The sequence below is a fragment of the Tursiops truncatus genome, chromosome 13 (genome assembly GCF_011762595.2).
Source record: "Tursiops truncatus isolate mTurTru1 chromosome 13, mTurTru1.mat.Y, whole genome shotgun sequence".
Lineage (NCBI taxonomy): Eukaryota > Metazoa > Chordata > Mammalia > Artiodactyla > Delphinidae > Tursiops > Tursiops truncatus.
Window position 1 is genome coordinate 29,475,691 of NC_047046.1, and position 22,397 is coordinate 29,498,087.

At 48.2% G+C, this 22,397-nt stretch overlaps 1 protein-coding gene across 2 annotated transcripts in view; it reads right to left on the minus strand.

Annotated features, from left to right (window-relative positions):
- RAB31 (RAB31, member RAS oncogene family) overlaps positions 1-22,397 on the minus strand; it is a 112,377-nt gene that overhangs the window by 74,159 nt on the left and 15,821 nt on the right. Inside the window, exon 1 of one of the 2 annotated variants that reach the window (XM_019920774.3) lies at positions 10,562-10,597. The exons of the other annotated variant lie outside the window; for it this stretch is intronic. Coding sequence (XP_019776333.1) covers positions 10,562-10,582 — 21 coding nt within the window. The 5' untranslated portion in view covers positions 10,583-10,597. Of the gene's footprint in view, positions 1-10,561; positions 10,598-22,397 lie in introns of those variants that run through there. 2 annotated transcript variants of the gene reach the window in all.

Here is a 22,397-nt window from a genome sequence, read left to right on the forward strand (position 1 = left end):
CTTGCGGGGGCCGATGGCTTTGTGATGACCTGGGGACCTCGTCCTCCCGTGCCTGCTGTTCCCCCTCCAGCCACGAGGGGAAGGCCCGGCTCGAGGATGGCAGAGGAGCCAGGCAGGATGCCGGCGCTTCTCATGAATCACTCAGCTTGGTGACTTCCTTTTCCTGCAGGACCTCATTCAGACCATGACACACACACACAGGAGGAAAACGCCCTGAGTCATGACTATCCCACGGGAAATGGCAAAGGTCTGAAGCAGGAAATCCTGGGTGGATAAGGAGGCAGAGGAGAAAGAGAAGGGGCGAGGCCCGGGCTGCTCACGGCTCTCCATGGCCCCGTTACTTCTGGGGGACTTGACACCGATGGAAGGAAGCTCGTTCGCTTCCTGAGATGAGGAGACTGTCACAGCCCTGTCCAGCCTCTAGTTCTGCACAAGAGGAAGCTGCGTGGCTTCTGAGGTCACACAGCAGGCCGCAGAGTCAGAACCTAATTTTCTGAGTCCCGGTGAAATCCTTAAAGGCTCTCATCGGGTTAAATCAACCGCCCTGTCAAATGTAAATTTCTTTAAAAAATAGTCCATTTCTAGAACCCACAAGGAGTGCTTTTTGACTATTGCTTTCCAGAGTTACCTTCCTTAGTAGAGTCACATGTCCTAAAGATACGTCTGCTGGGTTTTGCCTTAACGAAAGGGGGACATATTGCCAACCACCGGGGAGGCATTAGAATAAAACCAATTTTTTTTTTTAACTGAAGTATAGTTGATTTATAATGTCATGTTAGTTTCAGGTGTACAGCACAGTGATTCAGTTATACATACACACACATCTATATCTGTATACTCTTGTTCAAATTCTTTTCCCTTATAGTTTCTTACAAAATATTGAGTACAGTTCCCTGTGCTGTACAGTAGGTCTTTGTTGTTTATCTATTTTATATACAGCAGTGTGTATATGTTAATTCCAAACTCCTAATTTATCCCCCCCGCCTTTCCCTTTTGGTAACCATAAGTTTGTTTTCTATGTCTGTGGCTCTATTTCTGTTTTGTAAATAAGCTCATTTGCATCTTTTTTTTTTTAGATTCCACATATAAGCGACATCATGTATTTGTCTTTGTCTGCCTGGTTTACTTCACTTAGTATGACAAGCTCTAGGTCCATCCATGTTGCTGCAAATGGCATTATTTCATTCTTCTTATGGCTGAGTAATATTCCATAGTAGATATATACCACATCTTCTTTATCCATTCATCTGTTGATGGACATTTAGGTCGCTTCCACGAGAATAAAACCAATTCTGACTGCACAAAGCAGGAATAAAATTTAGTACAATCCTCCCTGGGGGATAATCAGGATTTCTTTGTATTCTAACTTGTACGGTTGATACCAGAGCCATTTTGAGGCCGAGCTATCGGTTCCTGCTACTTCCTGGATATTCCTCCCATAGACGTTATTGCTATTATTTGGGGCTAATAATACAATTCTCTGCGAACAATCACATACTCTTCCATGACACTCTCTGCTGTTTGAACGGTCCCCATTATTAATCACGTGTAAATCTGGAATCACGAACCACAAACTTTCAGCTGCTGCCACATAAATCTCTAGGTGTCACTTAATTCACTCCTGGACTAGGGCAACAGGCTGCAGGTAGGGCTCCCACCTCTCAGAATAGAGAACGGGAAATCCTAGGCAGCTATATCCCAGCTACGTGATCCTGCTCTAACGGAAGACGTCACAAATCAACTCAGGACACATTATTTCAGGAACCTTTTCAACCCAGCTCCGCAGAGAATCACTAAGGCCCGATCAAGGTGGGTTCCCAGGACAGACAGCTGCCTTCTCCCGACCTTCCACCCACTCCTCCCAGCCACTCCACTCCAAACTCACGAAGCACTGTTCTACAGACGCTCTAGACATCTTTACAGGCGGTAAGGTTGAGAAACTAATAAGGAATGTATACTGTTGATAACATTATAAATCCACATGCCTCTTATGGATAGGAAACTGCAAACGATAACAAGACCTACAGACTCAGGAATTCCATTCCTAAGAATGCAGTTAAAAGAAGGAAAAAAAATGAGCACAAAAAAAGTTCACTGAGGGCTTCCCTGGTGGCGCAGTGGTTGAGAGTCCGCCTGCCGATGCAGGGGACACGGGTTCGTGCCCCGGTCCAGGAAGATCCCACATGCCGCAGAGCGGCTGGGCCTGTGAGCCATGGCCGCTGAGCCTGTGCGTCCGGAGCCTGTGCTCCGCAACGGGAGAGGCCACAACAGTGAGAGGCCCACGTACAGCAAAAAAAAAAAAAAGTTCACTGAGGTATTATTTATAAAAATTAGAAATCACCTAAAACATAACTTTAAATAAATAGATGGTACTCGTGACGCTTTCATCTCAGACCTATCAAACATCAAAGAGGCAGAATACTATTTGCGCATAATGTGAACTATGGAAGTGCTAACTCCAGCATCTGTCTCTGGTCTGGCAATCAGAACCCAACCGGCAAGGATTTTTACATTTATTTGTTGATTTGTTTCACTCAGTCACCCATTTATTTAAGTGTTTAGACTTTAAGCGTTAACATTACTTCTAAAAAGCCTTAAGTGTCTGACGTGTGGAGAAGGAGTTAAGTTAGGAATTTAGCAGGATGAGAGAGGCCAGCCAGGTCTTGTGGGTGGAGAGAAACAGGCAGAACCGCGGGGTGGCTGACAGTTTGATCCTCTGAGCCCAAAAGTGAGGGAAGCTGAGAGCAGGGTGGAGTCTGACCCAGGGGAGTGAAGGCCTTGTCCAGGACACTGGACACACCCCTGCACGCGACGGCCATGTGGGGAGGCACTAGACTTTGTTTACTCTCATGGGAAAAACTGCTTACACACCGAATTTTAAGCATACAGATAGCATAAATGAATTTAAGCATCTAGATTGAGGTCCCAAGGACAATAGTGAACACAGCTTGGAAACGTCCACAATCCTCTAGATGTATACGAGCACAATCTCAAGTCCACACAGAGGGAATAAGGTGCCATGTCTGAGGTGCAAAAAATGCCCAGGAGAAATGTAAAAAAATCCCGCTAGAGAATATGAAGAAATAAGCAAAAATGAGGAGGCTGAAAGCCCCAAGAGAGATGATTAGATGGTTCAACAGGGAACATAGGCACACGTCTACTTCCTTTATCTCACTGGGTGCTCACGACAACCCTTCAGAGGACAGATGTACTGTCCACATTTCCCACGTTAGGAAGCTGTGGTCTAAACGTTTATGTGACTTGCCTGCAGTCCTATAATCAGCAAAGGGTTCATCGACCTTCAGACTTCCCCTCCCCCATACCCACTGGCCAAACCATCTCTCTCCGGAAGGCACGCGTCCATGCCCTCATTGACTTACTGGTGCCTGCGCAGTCCGCAAGATACAAGGACAGGAGGCAAGATTAAGTCCTGATTCCTGCAAATCAGATCACTTACACATCAGACCTAAACTTTCAGAGGAATCAAAGACAGAGCCGTAGTGACTGAGATCACACAGGCCACCCCAAGACGTCAACGGGACGGCTGACAGCTGTGTTCCAAACTGCATTTGTTGGCCCATCATTTGAAACTCAGGTGTGTATTCTTCTGTTGACATAATGCTGTAAATAAATGATTATTTCCCAAGCTTGCCCCTGCACTATAGCACTCTACAACAGAAGACCCCGACATCCATTTGTACTATTGTTTCCATAGGAAAATTTATTCTACTTTCAACCTGGGGGTTCCAGCCAGTGTGAACCAGGCCTGCAGTCCAAGCAGAACGCCCCAGGAGTAAAGAGATCTTTGGGGAACACGGTCTCCTGCATTTGGACTCCAGTAATATTGCCAAGAGTCCCAGCCTTTCATAGGAGCAGGAGTGGGCCAGTCATAAGGACAGTGACTAAAGCTCCGGCCACCCAGCCAGGCATTTTCTATGGAGAAATGTCTGCTGTCACTTCTTCGAGCATCGTCCCTGGTCTATCACACCTCTTCTCGCCTTCTGGGACTCCAACTGTGCCTGTATTAAACTTTCTTCCCTTACCATATATGTCTTTTATATTCTTTTCTTTATTTTCCATCTTTTTGTCCGAGTTTCAATTTGGAATTATTCTAACCTATCTTCCAGTTCTTTCTACAGATGTACCTAATGTGATGATGAACCCATTTACTGATTTCCTGATATCAATTATTGTATTTTTTCACCATAAAATTTCTATTGTGCAGTTTTCGATTGCATGCCAAAGCTTGAAATCATGACTTTTATTTCCTTGAACGTAATGAACATACGTGTTTTAGAGATGTCTGATAAGTCCATTATCTAGATTCTCTGCAGGTTCTGCTTCTATTGCCTGTGGAAAGATCTTCAGTCAAATCGCCTTGTCTCCTCCTATCACTGGTCAAGTTTAAATCTTGGAAGCATCCCTCCAGAGAAGGGAATTAGAGCAGCCTGTCTGGTGATGACCCCTGATCTTCCCTGACTCTTGGATGGGTGTTTAAAAAGCACAGTGATCTCACTTCTGGGATGTCATCCACCCCCAAAAAGCTGTTCCTAGTAAGAAAATATTTATACTGTTTTAAAATGCTGTCCTGGACTTCCCTGGTAGCGCAGTGGTTAAGAATCCACCTGCCAATGCAGGGGACATGGGTTCGATCCCTGATCCAAGAGGATCCCACATGCCGCGGAGCAACTAAGCCCGTGAGCCACAACTATTGAGCTAGTGCGCCGAGAGCCTGTGCTCTGCAACAAGAGAAGCCACCAAAATGAGAAGCCGGTGCACCGCAACAAAGAGTAGCCCCCGCTCGCCGCAACTAGAGAAAGCCCGCACGCAGCAACGAAGACCCAATGCAGCCAAAAATAAATGCCGTCCCTTTCTACTATTGTTAAATTTATTTGCCTCTTGCTATTACAGAGTTGACAGGTCTGGAGGATTCCAAAGTCTAGCAATCTTTCAGTCATCAAGTGCTCTGGCCCCAGAGAGGGGGTGGCTTCTCCATCCTGCTGGTGGCAAAGGAACGTCCTAGAAGTTCTAGGGAAGCCAAGGTCATGTATTGGGCATGAGAAAAGGTGAGCAGCAGAGGCCCCATCCCTCTCCCGGCCCCGGTTCAGAAAGAAGTCCTCCTCCTGCCTGACTCCTCAGACAAGTTAAAGAAGGAAAAGAAGAAGGAAGACACTTCTGAAATGGGGAAGAAGGGCAAGTTCCGTCACCCCTTCACTTCCGTTCTTCTTATAATAGCTCCCACCGCTTCTCAGCGTTTCCAGAGAGCACTCTGTCCCGATGTACAAACTCTGTGCAGCTAAGCAGAAATTTCAGAGTATCTGAGTCTTAGAAGGTGTGACCTTAACTGTTTTAAAAAAATTTTAACCCAGTGTTTTACTTAAATCGCACTTCCTGCCCAAGGAACCAACTGTTCTTTCACCACCTTTGTTTCCTCTCAAGCAACGCACGTGTGGGCTGATGACTGGGCAAGACAGGTCACCAGACAAATGGCAGAGACACGAGCTGCCCTGTTCCTGGCGGGGAACCCACTGGCTCCACGGGACACCTGGCCTGCATAGGCTCCCGGCACCAATGTGGGATTTTATTGTTATATTCTGTCGTGTTCTTACAAAACACTCAATATTCACTGTTTCCGAGTTGCAGATCTAGCAACTAAGGATAAAGAATGATCATAATTGCAGCTTCTAAAGTGGTTCCCAGTGATCCCCGACTCCTGGTGTTTGGTCTCCTGTGCGTGACCTGGACCTAACGACTTGCTCCTAAAAAGTAGAAAAATGGCGAAAGTGATGGACGTCAGTCCCCAGGTTAGGTGATAAAACACTGAGATGTGGCCTCCCCTTTCTCACCAAGCCCCCTGCCCCCAGCCAATGGGCTCCTGAAGCAGACACGGTCCTGGAAACGGACACATCAGAGCCCTGGCACCCAATGACCATCCAGGGTGCTCTGCCCATCCTTAGGATCGGCTGGTACGGCCACACCATGAACTTACCCTTCAGGTGGGAGGGGCTGCCCTGAACCCCAAGGGCGCCGGAACTCGGATGAGGAGGCTTCACCCTCCTCCCCTCCCCTCTTCTCCACCAGCCTTTGGAGCCTGGACTTGTCCTAAGGGCAGTGGAACCAACGATACCCACCAGGGGTGGAACTTTAAGAGGACTGGAGGGAAACCAAAACAGGAAACAGAGGCATTTAGGAGGCTGCGCTCATCTGCTGCATTTTTATTGAGCACCTACTATGCGCCGGGCATCTTCACAGATAACAGTGGCCAGTCTATCGTGTCAGAGCTAAGACTCCACATCAAGAGCCCGCCTGGTGCTCACGTTGGGTTGTGCAGGGAGGACAGAAGGAACCGTTTTTGTTGTTTTTGTTTTTGACACAGCACAAGCTTTATTCAGTGGCCAAAGAATAAAGGAGTGAGAACTAAATTCACAGATTGACTTCTCGCCCACCTGGCAAGAGGGCTTTAATTTTAAAGGGTAAAGATAAAGGGAGGAGGAGGGAGGCTAAAGATGGGGAGGCAGATGCTTTAGTTTACAGGGGAAGGGGCAGGGCTTTTTCAAGGGAGTAGGGTGCCACCCCCTTTTTAGGAAGGAACCGTTCTTACATCCCGACTCTGACAAGCCTGACAGCTGGCATCCTCAGACCACTTGCTCATCTGAATTAATGCTCGGTGCTTTGCTGACCCCCAAGCCAAGATCCTGTGTGATGTAGACAGTTAACTGCTGTGATCCTTAATCACGACACTAGATCATAGAGGATGCACATGCACCCTTGTCGGCTGCAAACAAGAGCAAACAGTCAACGCACCTGCATGGTACTGACAAGCTGGGGATACTAGCTTCTGCTCACAACTAACCTACCTTCCTGACTCGATCACTGTTCCCATTAAATAACCATAGTTTTTGACCCATGACATGTGAGGAATCGTCCTATACGTATGACAGTCAACTCTATCAAGCCCCAGGCTTGATTCCCACACTAGTGTCAGAAAAGGGACTTGCATGAAAGGGAGGAAGTGTGTCCGAGGCGGGGCTGGGCCTACAGAGTGTGAGAAAAGCCATCCCCGTAACTATCACGCTGGCATGACTTTCTCATGGCTTAAGTTCCTTCGGTCAGCTGGCGCTTCTGCAAGCATTTCAGAGATTTTACAAAACACACGTAGAAGGCAGCAGTGGGAATTTCCAGCTCGAGGGAAATTACTACCCCCCACATTTTCAATCTATGCTCTTTGGGAATAAATGCTAAACTATCACACTTAGTTTAAGACATTCGTCCAGGAAACGCAAGGATGCCTGCATCACAGCTGCCCCTGCCAGAAGAACCCCTGCCTGGCAGCCTCTGAGCAGGGCTCAGCCTCCAGGGTGAGCCTCCAGGGTCAAAGATGGGGCACCCTCTTACTTTTTTTTTTTTTTTTTTTGCGGTACGTGGGCCTCTCACTGTTGTGGCCTCTCCCGCTGTGGAGCACAGGCTCCAGACGCGCAGGCTCAGCGGCCATGACTCACGGGCCCAGCCGCTCCGCGGCATGTGGGATCTTCCCGGACCGGGGCACAAACCCGTGTCCTCTGCATCGGCAAGCGGACTCTCAACCACTGCGCCACCAGGGAAGCCCCCACCCTCTTACTTTCATTGTCCAAAGGAGAGAAGACGGGTGTGGCTTCTGGGGCAGGAGATGAAGATGGACCACATGGATGAATTCCCCAGGAACAGCCTGAGTGGGTACACTGCTGACAGTGAGCAGTAAAGCCATGGATACATGCCCTCTGATTCCTGCACGGTGTCCCCCGCGGCTCCCCAGCCAAAGACCAGCTGAAGGTCAAAGAGGAAAGCACATGACTGCAGATCCGCCCTCCACTGCTGGCTGGATGCTAAATTGCGGAGCCAACGCCATGTCATTAATGCTGAGGCACAGCTCTGGTCTGAAAAATACCAGCCGTGCCACCCCCCACCGCCAGATCTGAAACCTTGTCAGACAGGAGAATGTTCCCGCCGACGGAGGTGAAGATCAAGGGTGCTGCAGTGAACCTGAGCTACAGAGTAAGTGCACGGGCCCAGCTGAGCCAAAATTACAACGAAAGTGATGACTCAGGGAAAAGGGAAGAGAAGGCAAAGCTCCAGGACAAATGGAGCTTCTGGGCTTCCAAGTTCCGGATCACGATGATCGATGAGCTGTTAATAACACCGACCATGTTAGTCACGTGATGATGGTGTGGTGACGGTTGACGTTTTGTTCAGCTAGATTCCATGTTAACCTGCATCACCTCGTTCACTTTCAGCCCAAATCTCTGAGAGATGTACTACTATGGCCCATCACGGTTGGGAAAACAGGCCCAGGAAGGGTCAGCAATTGAACCCAGTCTGTGCTTCCAAGCCCGAGCTCTTGACCTCCATTCTTTACCCTAGTGCCTCCTGACAAACACCACCCGCGTCCCCACCCTGCGACAGGTGTGATGATGCATTTCTCTCCCGCTCGCTAACCCATCCCGCGTCTGAGACACAGCAGGCCCCGTGTCGGGCACTGGCGAGTCAGTGGGATGTATCCTCTCCTGCAAGCGCAGGAGAGACACACCCAGGAACGTGACCCAGAGCCAGACCTCAAGGTCTGGAATTTCCTCTTCGCGACACAGAAGGAGCATCACGCCCAGGACAACATGCTCCCATGCCGGGAGAAGACTGCTCAGGCCCATGGGGTTTCCTTTGCCCCTCACGATGCCCTTTCCATGATGTTCTGGCACATGCCCTTGCTCAGAAGGTCAGGAGAAACTGAAGCCATGGCCTTTCTTGACCTCAACCTGCATTCTGAAGGCTTTCCAGCTGGCCGAGCACTTGCATTCATTACTGCATTCGGCCTTCATGGTGACCCTGTGAGATCATCATTCCCATTTCGCAGATGGAGAGCTTGAGGCCCGGTGCCCGTCATAGCACACTGCTGGCAGAAAGGAGGTCCAGCCAATGCCAAGCCTCGGCCTCCCCGTACGTTCTTTCCCCAACACGAAACCATCTCCAGTCCCAGGTCAACAAATCCTTAGAGAAGCTCAGCGTGCGGGGCCAGGAGGGCTTTCAAAAGCAAAACGCATAAAGGGAGTCAAAAGGCACAAACTTCCGGTTATGAGATAAACAAGCCCTGGGGATGCAGCAGATGGCTTGGGGACCAGAGTTAACAATACTGTGTTGTATACTTAAAAGTTCTAAGAGAGTAAGCCTTAAAAGTTCCCATCACAAGAAAAAAAGATCGTAACTACGTGAGGTGATAGACTTATTGTGGTGATCATTTCACAAGATACACAAACGTCAAATCATTACGTTGTACATCTGAAACTAATGTAATGTTATATGTGAATTACATCTCAAAGAAGAAAAAAGATGAAGCTACAAAAGAACTTGGTCAGGTTTTCATAGAAATAAAAATGCTTTTATCATGCAAATATATGCTGCATGAACCTAATAAAATAATTTGCAATTTTAAAAAAGATTGAACAAAATGTTAGAGTTATTTCATGTTGGTACAGATAACTTATCTTAACTAGAAATATGGGCAAAGTAAAAACAGAATTCTTTCCAAAAGAAAAGTTAGGGAGGAAAAAGTCCAGAGCTAAGAAATGTCAAAGTGAAATAACAGGCGGTTTGTTTCCTATAAGTGAACACCTTTGGTTAATTTTTATATTAAAACATAATTTTATGTAAATAGGTATAGATACGTTGACAACAACCCACAGCGCGGGCCACCTTCCTCTTCACGCTGATGGGAGGGTATCAGTACGTGTTTGAACTTCATGCACCAACACTGTGAAATTCTGCTTGTGGATACTTCTAGATCTGTGGATATAAATCTCTTTAAGAAGTTTATTTTAGGGTCAAGAAAGAAAATACGCAGTTTATGCTTCTTACAATAGGAGCTGTTCCCTTGTATGAATCACTGAATATTCCCAGAGACTCTGTGGGTAAACATCCTACATGTAATGTGAACAAAGGACAAGTCCCACATTGCATAAAATGAGCTGTGTATCCTCTGATAGGTGTACATCTATTTACAAGTGGCACACATGCAATACTGTATGTACTAAGATACTCTACAATGTATAAGATAGAATCAGAAATAGAAATTTTAAGAGAATGATCTATTAGGATCTTCTCGATACTGTACCACCAAATACAGAAAATCCCTGGATGCTGAGGCTGGCGTAAGCTGCAACTGCCCCCAAGCCCCTGATTTCACATTTCTGCTCAACCAACCAGCATCGCTGGTGTCACAGACAGACTTACCATCGACACAAGCCAGCGCTGGGGAAAAGGACTTTCAGTGCACCCCACCACACACACACACACACACACACACACACACACACACACACACACACACACACACACACACACACACACACACACACACACACACACAGAGGCTGGGAAACACAGGGATGAAGCCCTCTGAGGCTAGAGCCACACCGTGCGAAGTGGAGGCTGGAGGCGGCCACCTTTCAACTCCCTGCATCGGAAAAGGGAAGCAGCTGTGCAGAGGGACGTTAAGGCAAGCAGCCCAAAGACGGGACCCTGGTACCTCCCCTACCTTCCCGAGGCCCAGCTGCATTCCTGCTTTGGGTTCCGTGGGACACCATGTATCTTTCTTACTTTTTTAACCAGGTCTCAGGTGCATGTTGGAACCTCCCAATGGCCACCAGCAGCACGGTAGGAGGCTGCCCATCCGAAGCTTGACCCCCAGGAGGAAACATCTGTAAGGATTTTACAGCTGACCCCTGGTCATATCGCACCATCTCCATGCCCCTTTCCTTCCGCCCCTGACTCTGTCATCACGTCATCACACATGCTATTTTTTTGCAGGAAGTTACGGCCAAACCACAACTTCATAACGTGCTGCTCTCCCATCAAAAGAGAGCCTGGAAAAGGCCACCTGATGTCTGGGCCTGGCCAACAGCAACGTCTGGCTGCCTCCAGCCAAAGCATCAGGAGCAATCCCTCGGCCACTCGCTAACCCTGGGTGGACTTCATCTGCGTCACAGTCTAAAGGCATTGCTACACATGCACTCAGAATCTAAGTGACAGAAAGCCGTGTGCATCCTCTAATTTGTTCAGAGATGTCCACTTCTATCTTCTTGCTTCACAAAAAGACAACTGATTGACTTTATTAAAAAACAAAACAAGGAAGAAAAATCATTGTCTAGGAAAGTCTAGGAAAGACAATGACTTGTTCCAGGAGTGAAATCATCTTTCTGGTTTCAATTTGGACCCTGCTGTCTGTTCATGTTCTGACTCTGGGGACCCATCACACACTGCCCTGCCTCCCCCACCAAATTCTCTCTCAAGCAGGCAGGAAGACTGAAGCTAGATTGAGGCAACCAGGCCAAAAGTTGACAGAAGAATTTGGTCAGATGAACCAAAGGAAGTGTGTTTCTTCACTTGGTGGTTTGGACACCTTCAGGGGTGAGGAAAGGGATTGCAGACCTTCTCTGCCCTCAGAGCACAAACGCCTGCTCTATTGCGATCTGACCACGTGACCTGAGCAGCTAATTTCAAACTCTGGTTTCCTACCCACGAATCTGTGTCTTACCCAACCTGGCAGAAAAGAGACTTTCCCAAGCGTCTGACGCATATGAAAACACGCTGGTAAATCCGCCTACACAGTCTCCTATTTTGTGTGCCTGCCTCTCTCCCAGAAAAGGATTAGGATATTTAAGAATGAGCTCCCAGCACACGCCCAGCCTGCATTTTTATGAGACGGGATCCTTTTCTGCTAAATGGATCTAAATGGCAAACTGTAGCTGGCGGCCAGAAACACAGGGTCAGCCAGGACACACAGCCAGCGGCAGCATCCTGCTGTTCTGCTGACCGAAGGAAAACATGTTGGAGCTTGAGTTTTCTATGACGTTTAATCTTGACTCTGGATCCAAACCGGCTCGCTGTTAGGCTTGCTCAAGACAGTAGCAACAGGCTGGCTGGCAACACTGCAGTATCCGTTTGCTCCTTCTCCGAAAAAGCCAAAATGTGCATCCCCAGTGCACAACTGTTCTACGCAATATCCCCGCATCTGATAATGCCACGAACTCACAGAGTACCCCGGCGCCCCACCCTCTGATCCGTGGGCTGGCTTACCAGCTACAATTCAATCTGGAGCGCATCAGCTGGGGAGACACAATGACCCAGAGCAAAGAAAAGGAAGAAATAAACAGCAAGGGCCGAGGCGCCCAGGGATTAGGGGCTTCCTCGGCCCCGCCTTTTATCCTGGGGACCCACTCACCACGTAGCAGGGCAGGCAGGGGACACCCAGAAAGTCTCAGTGTGGTTCTCAGCCATGTGGCATCCCAGGGGGACAACCAGGACCTGCCTCTCCTACAGGAGAGAAGAGTCTCTGAGATTTCTTTCTGTATGCACGCCAAGCTATAGAAATTATGCACACTCTCTTTTCTGGGCTAAAAGATCAAAATCTGATAGCCACTCTTGGGAATAATTTTGCAAACCTTAATCATAATTGTTTTGCTCTTCTGAGTTATTCCCTATCTCTTTTAACTGCAGGACAACATGAAGAGAACTCCAATAAAACAGAGACCCCAAGAGGTCATAGCCTGGAGTGTGAGACACACAGGGCACACACATCCGAGGGGATGCTGTAACAAAGGAGGAAGAGAAAATAACCGTCAGGGGTAAACCAGAAGCGGTGATAACCCCCGCCTTCCCACAAACTAACTGCACAGGGGAGCAGAATCTGGGGGTGGTCAGAGTGTGGGTCTGGGGTCAGACGCATGAAATTGAAGTTTCTTCCTAATTCTCTCTGTGCTTCTGTTCCCTCCTCTGTGAAAGAGGAGCAATAGGAGGGCCTGCCTCATAGGATTGTCGTGAAGATTAAATGAGATAACACGTCCACAGCACTTAGAACAGCACCGGCATCCCGCAAATGTTCATAAATGCTGATTACCATCATGACGATTACACAGCCATTCAAAAGAATAAAGTCCATCTGTAGGAGCCGATACGAATGGAAAGCGTTCCAAGATATAATGATTGAAAAAATCCATTTACAAATTTGTAATGACACCTTTATTAAAAAAAAAAAATCTGGGTGTGTGAGCACAAGCACACAAGCCTGAAACATTTCCTTTAAAAAAAAATCACAAGGGGCCTCCCTGGTGGCGCAGTGGTTGAGAGTCCGCCTGCCGATGCAGGGGACACGGGTTCATGCCCCGGTCCGGGAAGATCCCACATGCCGTGGAGCGGCTGGGCCCGTGAGCCATGGCTGCTGAGCCTGCATGTCCGGAGCCTGTGCTCCACAATGGGAGAGGCCGCAACAGTGAGAGGCCCACGTACCGCAAAAAAAAAAAAAAAAAAAAATCACAAGGACACATTAACAGTGATGATCGAAGGTTAGGAAGGCGGCACTTTTTATTCTGTATCTTTCTGACGCATTTGAACTTTGTAATCCTATACAAAGCGTTCCTTGTATCTATTTTTAAGTATGAACAGATGTGATCCAGGTACAGGGATCAGGGGACAAATTCTGTATTCTTCTTTAAGCTTCTTTATATAAACGTAACTTTTTACACTAACATTTTCTCCCCAGACCCCTTCATATCATCTAAATTTTAAATGGCCATCACCCAAATCATAGATTCTTGCCTCTGCGGGGTATGGCTCGTGTAATCTGTATGAATCAGCGTTACCAACGCTGATGAGGTGGAATTATAGGAAACTTGCTGGAAACTGCATGAACCTGGGAACTCGTGGGAGTGTGCTTCCTGGGTCAACTCCACCGTCGGTGTCCTATGTGTCATGTGTTTCTGGTGCGAAAACATTAAAACTGCTGAGCTAAACCCTCCCCCTCCTAATTACTCAAATGTAAACTCTTTCAGATGTGGAAGTTGCCTACGCTCATTTTTGTTGCTGTTGAGGTGCAATTCGCATAACCCAAAATTAATCATTTTAAAGTGAACAATTCAGTGGCACTCAGTCCGTTCACAGTGTTGTGTAACCACCACCTCCATCTAGTTCCAAAACATTTTCTTCATCCCCAGTAACTCCATACTCATTAAGCAATTACTCACCATTCTCTCTGCCCCACAGCCTCTGAATCATACATTTACCTTGTCCCTATTGATTTACCTATTCTGGACATTTCATACAAATGGAATCCTACAGTACGTGATCTTTCGTGAGTGGCTTCTTTCCCTTAGCGTCATGTTTTCAAGGTTCAGTCACATCGTCCTGTGTATCAGTACTTCATTCCTTTTTAAGGCTGAATAATATTTCATTGTGTCTAAACCACAATTTGTTTAGCCAGCCTCCACTGATGGACACCTGGGTTGTTTCCACCATTTTTGGTTGTTGTAAATAGTACTGCTGTGGACATTCACGTTACAAGTATTTGTTTGAGGTCCTGTTTTCCACTGTTTGCAGTATATACCTAGGAGTGAAATCGCTGGGTCACAGCGTAATTCTGTCTATAACTTTTTAAGGAACAGCCAAATTTCCATTTTCCACAGCAGTTGCACATCTTACGTTTCCGCTATCCATATATGAGGCCTCCAATATTAAGAGAAAAACTTCCCATGTCTTGAACCCTTTAAGATTAATTAGTTCTTCCGCATCCAACTTCCTCTTACTAGGGTCCTTTCTTGTCACTAGTTAACCAGGAGGCACAGCGCACCTCTGTTATTTTTTGACTCTTTAACATATTTGTTATGTTAAGGAAGAATTACCATAGGCAGAATCCTGACTTGTAGATATAGAATGAACGTGTGTTAAAGTCTTTATTAACCTCATTACTAATGAGAGTATTAGTGAGGTGTTACAACCAATTCACAGAAGTCAGAGAAGCACAAATTTATATGGATTAAAGGAATGATCCAATTAAATGTTGAAATGAATTTACAAATGGACAAGAAACTGACTTTTTTTCCTGATGCTGGGGGAGGTCATTTTAACCACACAAATAGATGTTTTTTCCATGTCTGTAGACTGTAATTATTTTGCATTGCTATCAGTTACCTATAACTTACAGAGGCAAAAAGCAGACCAAGGACAAGAAAGGCCTAGAATCAGACACCCTGGAAGGCTGTTCTTTACATGATGTATAGTTTTCCACTGGGGACACCCGGAAATCTTTTCTGCTTATTCCAAATTTCCTCACAATATGACACAGGACGTAAAAAGAGAAAAAACTAAAGGTGTGGATGAGAAAAGGAACTAGGAGAGGCAACTCCACACTAAATAAAAATGAGAACTAAAATGGGAAAAGATAAATGGGCCAACGTGCACCATGGGGTCCCACGACCACTGTACAGTTGGGGAGGACACAGGCCACGCGTGCCACAGGAGTCCACATGGTGAAATCTGGGGGCTAACGAGGAGATCTCTCTTGCAAACAAGACCCTGGTCTAAAAGGGAGGGCACCAAAGGCAGCGGACACGGGACAAAGAACTAACCGGGGCTGCAAGACGGCAAACCCTGGCACTGAGTCGGACAGTGCAGAGGTCTGTCACCGCTGCGGGGGGTGTGAGGGCCCAGAAGCATCAGGAAAGACTAAAAGACCGGGTTTGGGCTGGGAAGGGAGGTTCCCTGGAGCACGTGTGGGTAGTGGAGACCCAGGAGTTTTCCCAAACCCACCCAGGGTCCAGCCTGGCATGCACCTGGGAGCCCGGATGGGGAGTCGGCCCTCGTGTGAACCAGCCCTTGTAGAAACCTAGGCAGTCACAGGTTGGCTTCATATAAACACTCGGGTATTATTGACTTAATGCAATACTTCTTCTTTAAGTGATTGAGATATATATATAAATATTTCAGTTATTACATCTGTCCTCTTTATTTCTTGCAACAAACGCATTGTTTTGTAGCTTTCAAGCATATGAAAATTACGTGTGCATCTGTTAATCATTTCTCCTCATATGCTGGTAATGCCTGTACAGGGAAAGTTATCACACACAACTGAAAAAGAAAATCACAATGTTCAAGGAAAATAAATCATTTTAAGCAAAACTGTTTCCATCCAAAGCAGGTCTAGGGGCTGACTTACTAAAGCGTTGTCACTGGTCTTCAGAGCCTGTTTACGTTGCTTTTTTTTTTGGCTGTGTTGGGTCTCTGCTGCTGCGCGTGGGCTTTCTCTAGTTGCGGCGAGCGGGGGCTACTCTTCGTCCCAGTGCGCGGGCTTCTCATTGCAGTGGCTTCTCTTGTTGCAGAGCACAGGCTCTAGGAGCGCAAGCTCAGTAGTTGCGGCACGAGGGCTCAGGAGTTGCGGCGCACAGGCTTAGTTGCTCCGCGGCATGTGGGATCTTCCCGGACCAGGGCTTGAACCCAAGTCCCCTGCTTTGGCAGGTGGATTCTTAACCACTGTGCCACCAGGGAAGTCCCTACACTGCTTTTTAAATGGGCATCTTCCCATTTACGTTTATGAATAAAAACCTATCACTTATTAGAAGACAAAGAGCTATGACGAGAACTGAGAATAGCCTTAGCATGCAGCTGGCGGAGCGAAGGCCCAACCCCCTCCCGGCCAGTTCATCAGGACTTGGCTGTTCCCTGTGGCATTAGCATTTCTTTACTCTTCCTGTTGGGACAAACGGGGTGATTGTTTGTGACAGGAACTTCCCAGAAGGCCCACCAGCTCTTCACCGGGAAGCATCCACAGGCAGTTTGCACCCTAGGATTCTAGGAAACCCTCAAAAGCCTTGCCTTGCTGTTTGCACCCATCCTGCATCGTGACAGTGATTCTTACCCAATGACAACTCCCTCCTGCTCGGAAAGACCTCCTTAAATCAAACTTGATTCTCACTTTCGGACCTTGCCTCCCTCCACTGGTGCTGCCAACACTGGCTCTGCCAGGGAACTTCAGTATCTCCCAGACAGGCTGTTGGTGAGGACAGCTCTGGACAGGAGAGAGGGTGACCAGCCGGAGCCCCCATGACGCCACAGGCCTCCCGTCAAGAGGCCACCGACTCCCCCTGCCTGACACCAGGGCCCCCGCAGCAGTAGGACCTGTGGTCACTGCATCAGCTCAGCAAAGACACGGGTGCCACGTGGAAGGCAGAGGAGCATTTCCAGATGCCGTCCCCCCAGACGGCAATCAGGGCGCCAGTGAAAAGTAACCACACCCGGGGGAGGGGTTCCCAAAGCCGGGGTGGCAGCACTGCTGCCGAAGTGCTGGGAGGCAGACGGTGCCTTAACTGAAACACACATGGGAGCTACAGGAAGCCCAGGCCAGGATGCATGGCCCACCCCACCCCCCACAGCCCTGCGAAGCCAGCAAAGCACCAGGGGAGCCACCCGGTAGCCCACATGTGTGACCCCGGCCGGGGAGGCAGAGATGGGAAAGAAGGTGGCTTCCCAAAGGGCAGGTCCTCCCAGTGAAGGCTCATCGATTCCGACCCCACGACTTCAGTTCTTGTGATGTGTCTTTGTCACTCAGCGATGCCACCCAGTTCTGGAGCTGCCTATCCCAGGACCCTGTCTGCCACATCCCAGGGTGCCACTGGCCACCTCACACTTCACAGCATGCGATGCCCCAGCAGGAGTCCCACCTGCCTCAAAGCAGCATGTGCTGGGGTCTTGCCCAGGACCAGCAGCTTCCCTGACAGGGTCTGGGCTCAAGACCCAGGGACCCCAGGGTACCGGCCACGAGGAGCACGTTGCACTGCCTGGAGACTACAGCTCACGACCCCCAAAGCCTGCTTCGAGGCCACGGCTGCCACTGCAGATTCCCACAAGGCAGCGTGCGTACCTCATTTCCCAAAGAAACTTGCTTTTTTGTTATCCCTTCTTTCTAGCACGGGTGCAATGGGGCCAGAAGATGTGTCATGATGGTGTGAGTTGCCTCTGGGTGAACATTAGTTCATCACAGAATTTTAAAATTTGCATTTGGAGAACTAAAAATACTTTTACTGTAAAGTGGTGTAATACTGGTGCAATGAGGCAAGTTAAAGTAACTGCTGAGCAAGTCAACTTGTTTTTCCAGAAGCATCAGGGAAGTAGATGACCTTTACCGGTCCTCCTAGAGAGGAAGAACAAACTTAGTCCTACCCAGAAGTTATCATATGACAGGCAGGAACCCCAGTGTTCTCAGGTTACTTGTGCTGTGTAACCGTTACAACTCGCTGAGACAGACAGTGTTATCAACGTTTGACAAGTGAGGGATCTGAGTTGAAGAGGTTCCACAAGCCAGCTTAAAGCTCGCTTCTCTCTCCTTCGAGTCCAGAGTCTGAAAGGACAAATCAAGTCAAAGCTCCGATCAAGCCATAAATTCACAGCCTTCAAATTCATAGTCCGGCAGTGACCTTGTTGGAACACAAAAGGTGCTTATGGGAGAAACTAGCATCGCTCCACGATACCCACGCTCCCCTTCACCATCAGAAAAAGAGCCCCGCCACCCCTGCTGGTCGAGGTGGTCAGGGGTCTTGGTTCTGGCCAACGGGGTGGAAACAGAGGCAATGTGTTGACCCCGTAAACCATCAGAGCATCCTGAACCAGCCACCAGGACTGATCAAGAAGAAAGAGACGATTTCTCTCCTGCTTAAGTCACCAGACTTTCAGATCTCTTATTTCAGCAGCTCAGCCTGTATCCTCAATACAGCACATCAAAGAAACTTAAAAACCTGCATATCCCTCTAAACTGGCTAAGAATTATCCTTAGAGCTTCTTGAACCTCATCACCTGTTTATTCCTCATTCATTTATAAGGTAAATTCATCCTGGCCCTGTGTCTGAATTCTCACAATTTCCGAATCCCAATTTATGAGATTTACCTGTAAAGTATGACAATATACCATTTCTTTAAACCCATATTCTTCCCAGAATATGTCCTTCTTTGGAAAATGCCACTCACCCATATTTAGCTATCGCAGGTGGTCTGTCTACCACCCAGTTTCCCAGTGGCCCGGGCTGGCAGGGCATCATTTGAACCAGGCGGTACTCTCTGCCCTGCTGGGTGGCTCTGGTCCTTCTCCAGCAGCTGCATCTACTTTCACACACATAAGGCCCAGCGGGGTTGCCACGGCAGCGAGCATCCTTTAAATGCTGGCTGGCAGGCCGGATGCCAGGACCAAGTCGTTGATAGTCCTGTCTTGTTGGTTAGCGTTAGAGCAGACAAAACTCTTTTTATGACCATTCAGCAACAACAGCCCTTAAAAGCAGCAGAAGCGGGTGGGGTATCTGCTGGAACCCTCTGACCTATTTAGAGACCCCCAGCTTGGATGCCTTATGCTATATATTTCAGCTGCACCACACATAACCACCCAACCGTCATTACCTGAGATTTTATGACAGGTATGGGTCAATTTGTTCTAGCCTGCGGTTTTCTGCCTTCTCAATGACCTATTACCAAGCTGAGATGGATCTGCTGTGACACCTGCTGTGTCCCGTGACCAGAATAATAAACACAACCAATTCACTTTGGCCACTCCATTTTGGGTGAAGAGCTGCAGTCGAGAACGACAGACATCTGCCCATTAGGAGCAGCACGTAATTAACAGCAGTGTCTACCCACCCGACACCGAGCAGTAGAGGGGCAACAGCCTGTCAGCACGAGAGACCAGCATGACCCTCGCCATCCTGAATTACGGACGCTACACTCTACCTCCCACTCAGCCTCAACTACAACCAAAATAAATACACTTTCAGGTTGAAATGACCTATGCTACACATCCATTATTTTCTATGCTATATATTTTCATTCTATTACATGTATTAGGAAACTAGGTGTTTGTTGATCACCTGCTACAGAGGCAGGACTGGGGCTAACCCTAGATTGAAACAGATGGCATTGCCAGCTCTGTGACGGAATTAAACTGGCATATGGAACCGCGCTTTTTATGGCATTTGGAATTTTTATGTGCGTGACCTTGTCACAGGAGCGGAATCCATCATCTATGAAAAGTCATAAAACTGACAGTGTCACCTTGGCAAACCATTCAAAACCAATTAACCGACCTCCTGCTAGACACATAAATCCATTGCTCCATCCTTACAACTGGCATATAAAACATGCATAAGTGCAGACAGGTAATACATTTTAATAGACATTTGAAAGAGTAAACTAGAGACAACACAGATTTTAAAACAAAAATAATGAGCCCTTGTCCCTCTTATCCAACATCTCAAAGTACTACTTTTTAGTCTTAGGGGAAAACTTGGAAGTTCACATAAAACAGTACTGTGCTTTTAATATACATTTGTGTATTCTAACACAAATTATACACCATTTTCAAGCAAATTTATCACCACTGTAATAGTCTGAAGGCTTTTTAGAAGCTGAAAGCATAACCCACTTAAGACTTCTGTTGCCTTTGGCAAATCTAATTATTAACATTTGCTGAATTGGCTTTAGACACCTGATATCATGTTAACACCATCAGCAAATATTTACCAAAAATTCCCAGGATGAATGCCACCATTTTGATGTTCTGAGTTGTCAAGGAATTTACAAATGAACGAATACAAATCCACACACATTGGGAAATTTCAGCTCTAACAATCAATAAATGAACAAGAGGGACCCCCCTCAGTCACAGAGAAGGCCCCCTCACCTCCAGCGTCACTGAGCGTCACCTGCTTGGAGGCCCCGGGCCAGCTCCGGTCCTCAGTCCCGACAGGGGGACAGAGTAGTGACAACGGTGGGCAGCAAGCTTCTAGAGCTTCAGTTCTAGGTTTAGGATCTAGAGTCCAGAAGCAAAATTAAAAGTTTCAATAATGACAGACAAGATGCTATTTACTCTCTACATCAAGACGGTAAAGAATGGGAAAAAGGGCCCCTTTTCAAAAGAAGAAATAGATTTTGCTAGAATAAAATCACACACAACACATCTGGCACACAGATGAGACAGCCTTGGCATCACCTGGGGAGTCCGTCCCTGCACGGTGACTCGGTCCCAGAGCCCAAGAACACAGAGCAGTCCCCACCCCAGGGAGCTTCCAGGGGCCAGAGCCGAGGACCGCCTCCCGGTGCCCCTTCTGTCACCCATAGCTGTGTCTTCCATCTCCCCTGCATTAGTCACTGAGGCCGGGTCTGCTGTGTGGCCTTCAGGCCCTGAGACCTGCACGTCGTCAGCTGGCTGGCCCCTCACCCCTCATCCTTACGCAGCCTGCACAGGCCCACAGAGCCGCTGGGAGTCAAGGCCAGGGAGGTGTCGTGTGCTCATGACCTTCGCTCGATAGGACCTAGTCGTCCACACCTGCAGTCTGCCGACCCGGCTCTGATGCCGACAACCTCACCACACCTGCGGCTCCGGCCAGGGCTCCACGCAGGGCATTCAAGCTAAAAGAGATTTCCTGAAAAGATGTCGGCCTGGAAACAAAAAGGCACAATAAACACAGCAGAATGGTCGGAGCTGGGTTGAGGGCCGGAGGAGAATGAATTAATTCGAGCTAAAAAATGAGAGAGAGGATGTAGGTGGGCCTGGGCTGACGAGGCATTAGGTGAGGGGTGTGTCCATGAACCCTCAGCACCTAAGAGCACAACTGGGGGGTGGAGTGAGTCGTACCAATTAACCGAGGATTTTCAGGAAGCTGGAGAGCTGCGGTCGCAGCCGAAATCACACCAGGACATCAGGCGGGCCGGGGAAGTCTGCCAGGCACGGCTCCCCACAGCCGCCTGCAAGGTCACTGCCATCGCGGCTCCTGGGCAAGGGCCAGGGCGCATGCCCCAGGCTGGTCGAACTAGGTCACCTGCCCGTGACCAAGCTGCCAAAGAGGTTCTTGGCCTTTTTCGCCTCTATTCAGAAGGCAGGATCTGCTTCCCTCTGAAAGTAATGCTACAAGGAATTTCCTAAAATAAAAGACAAGCATCGACCACATTCCCTGCATCTAATTCCATGGCTTATACAACTCAGACTGGACACTGCACCCAACTCCAGACAAAATTCAGTTTAGTTCAAGAGGAGAAGCAGCTCTTTCCTCAGGCACTTTTCAGGTGCTCTGAGAATCGTTCTCTCCCTACGTTTGATCTGAAACTAAGCCAAGCAAGTCTTCCATCCTGTGATATTTGAGAATGATGGGCAATTAACATTCCAGCTAAAGTGAGTTCCGTCACAGAGCTATGAGCCTGTTTCACACGCGTGAAATTTCACCAGTCACGTGCGTGGATTCATGTGTGAGGGTTCACGGGAGGGAAGGTGAGCCTGAAGACAGAGGAGAGGCTGGCGGCAGAGGGGCTGGGACACAGCGCCTGACGGAACGCGGATTGGCCCCCCAGGGCAGGAGCAGAGGCCGCGAACTGGGAGGCAGGCGGCAGCCTGTCCACACCCCTCCTGGGTGACTCCTGGAAGTGATGACGGCCCAGGAAAATGGGAGGCTGGGGTTCAGGTTGGGACTCCATGAGGAAAGGAAGAATCAGAATTCTCCTAGAAAGAAGGCGAACCTGTGCCTCTGGATTCGCCCCCAATACTGAAGTGCATCCTCCTGGAAGCAGCCTCT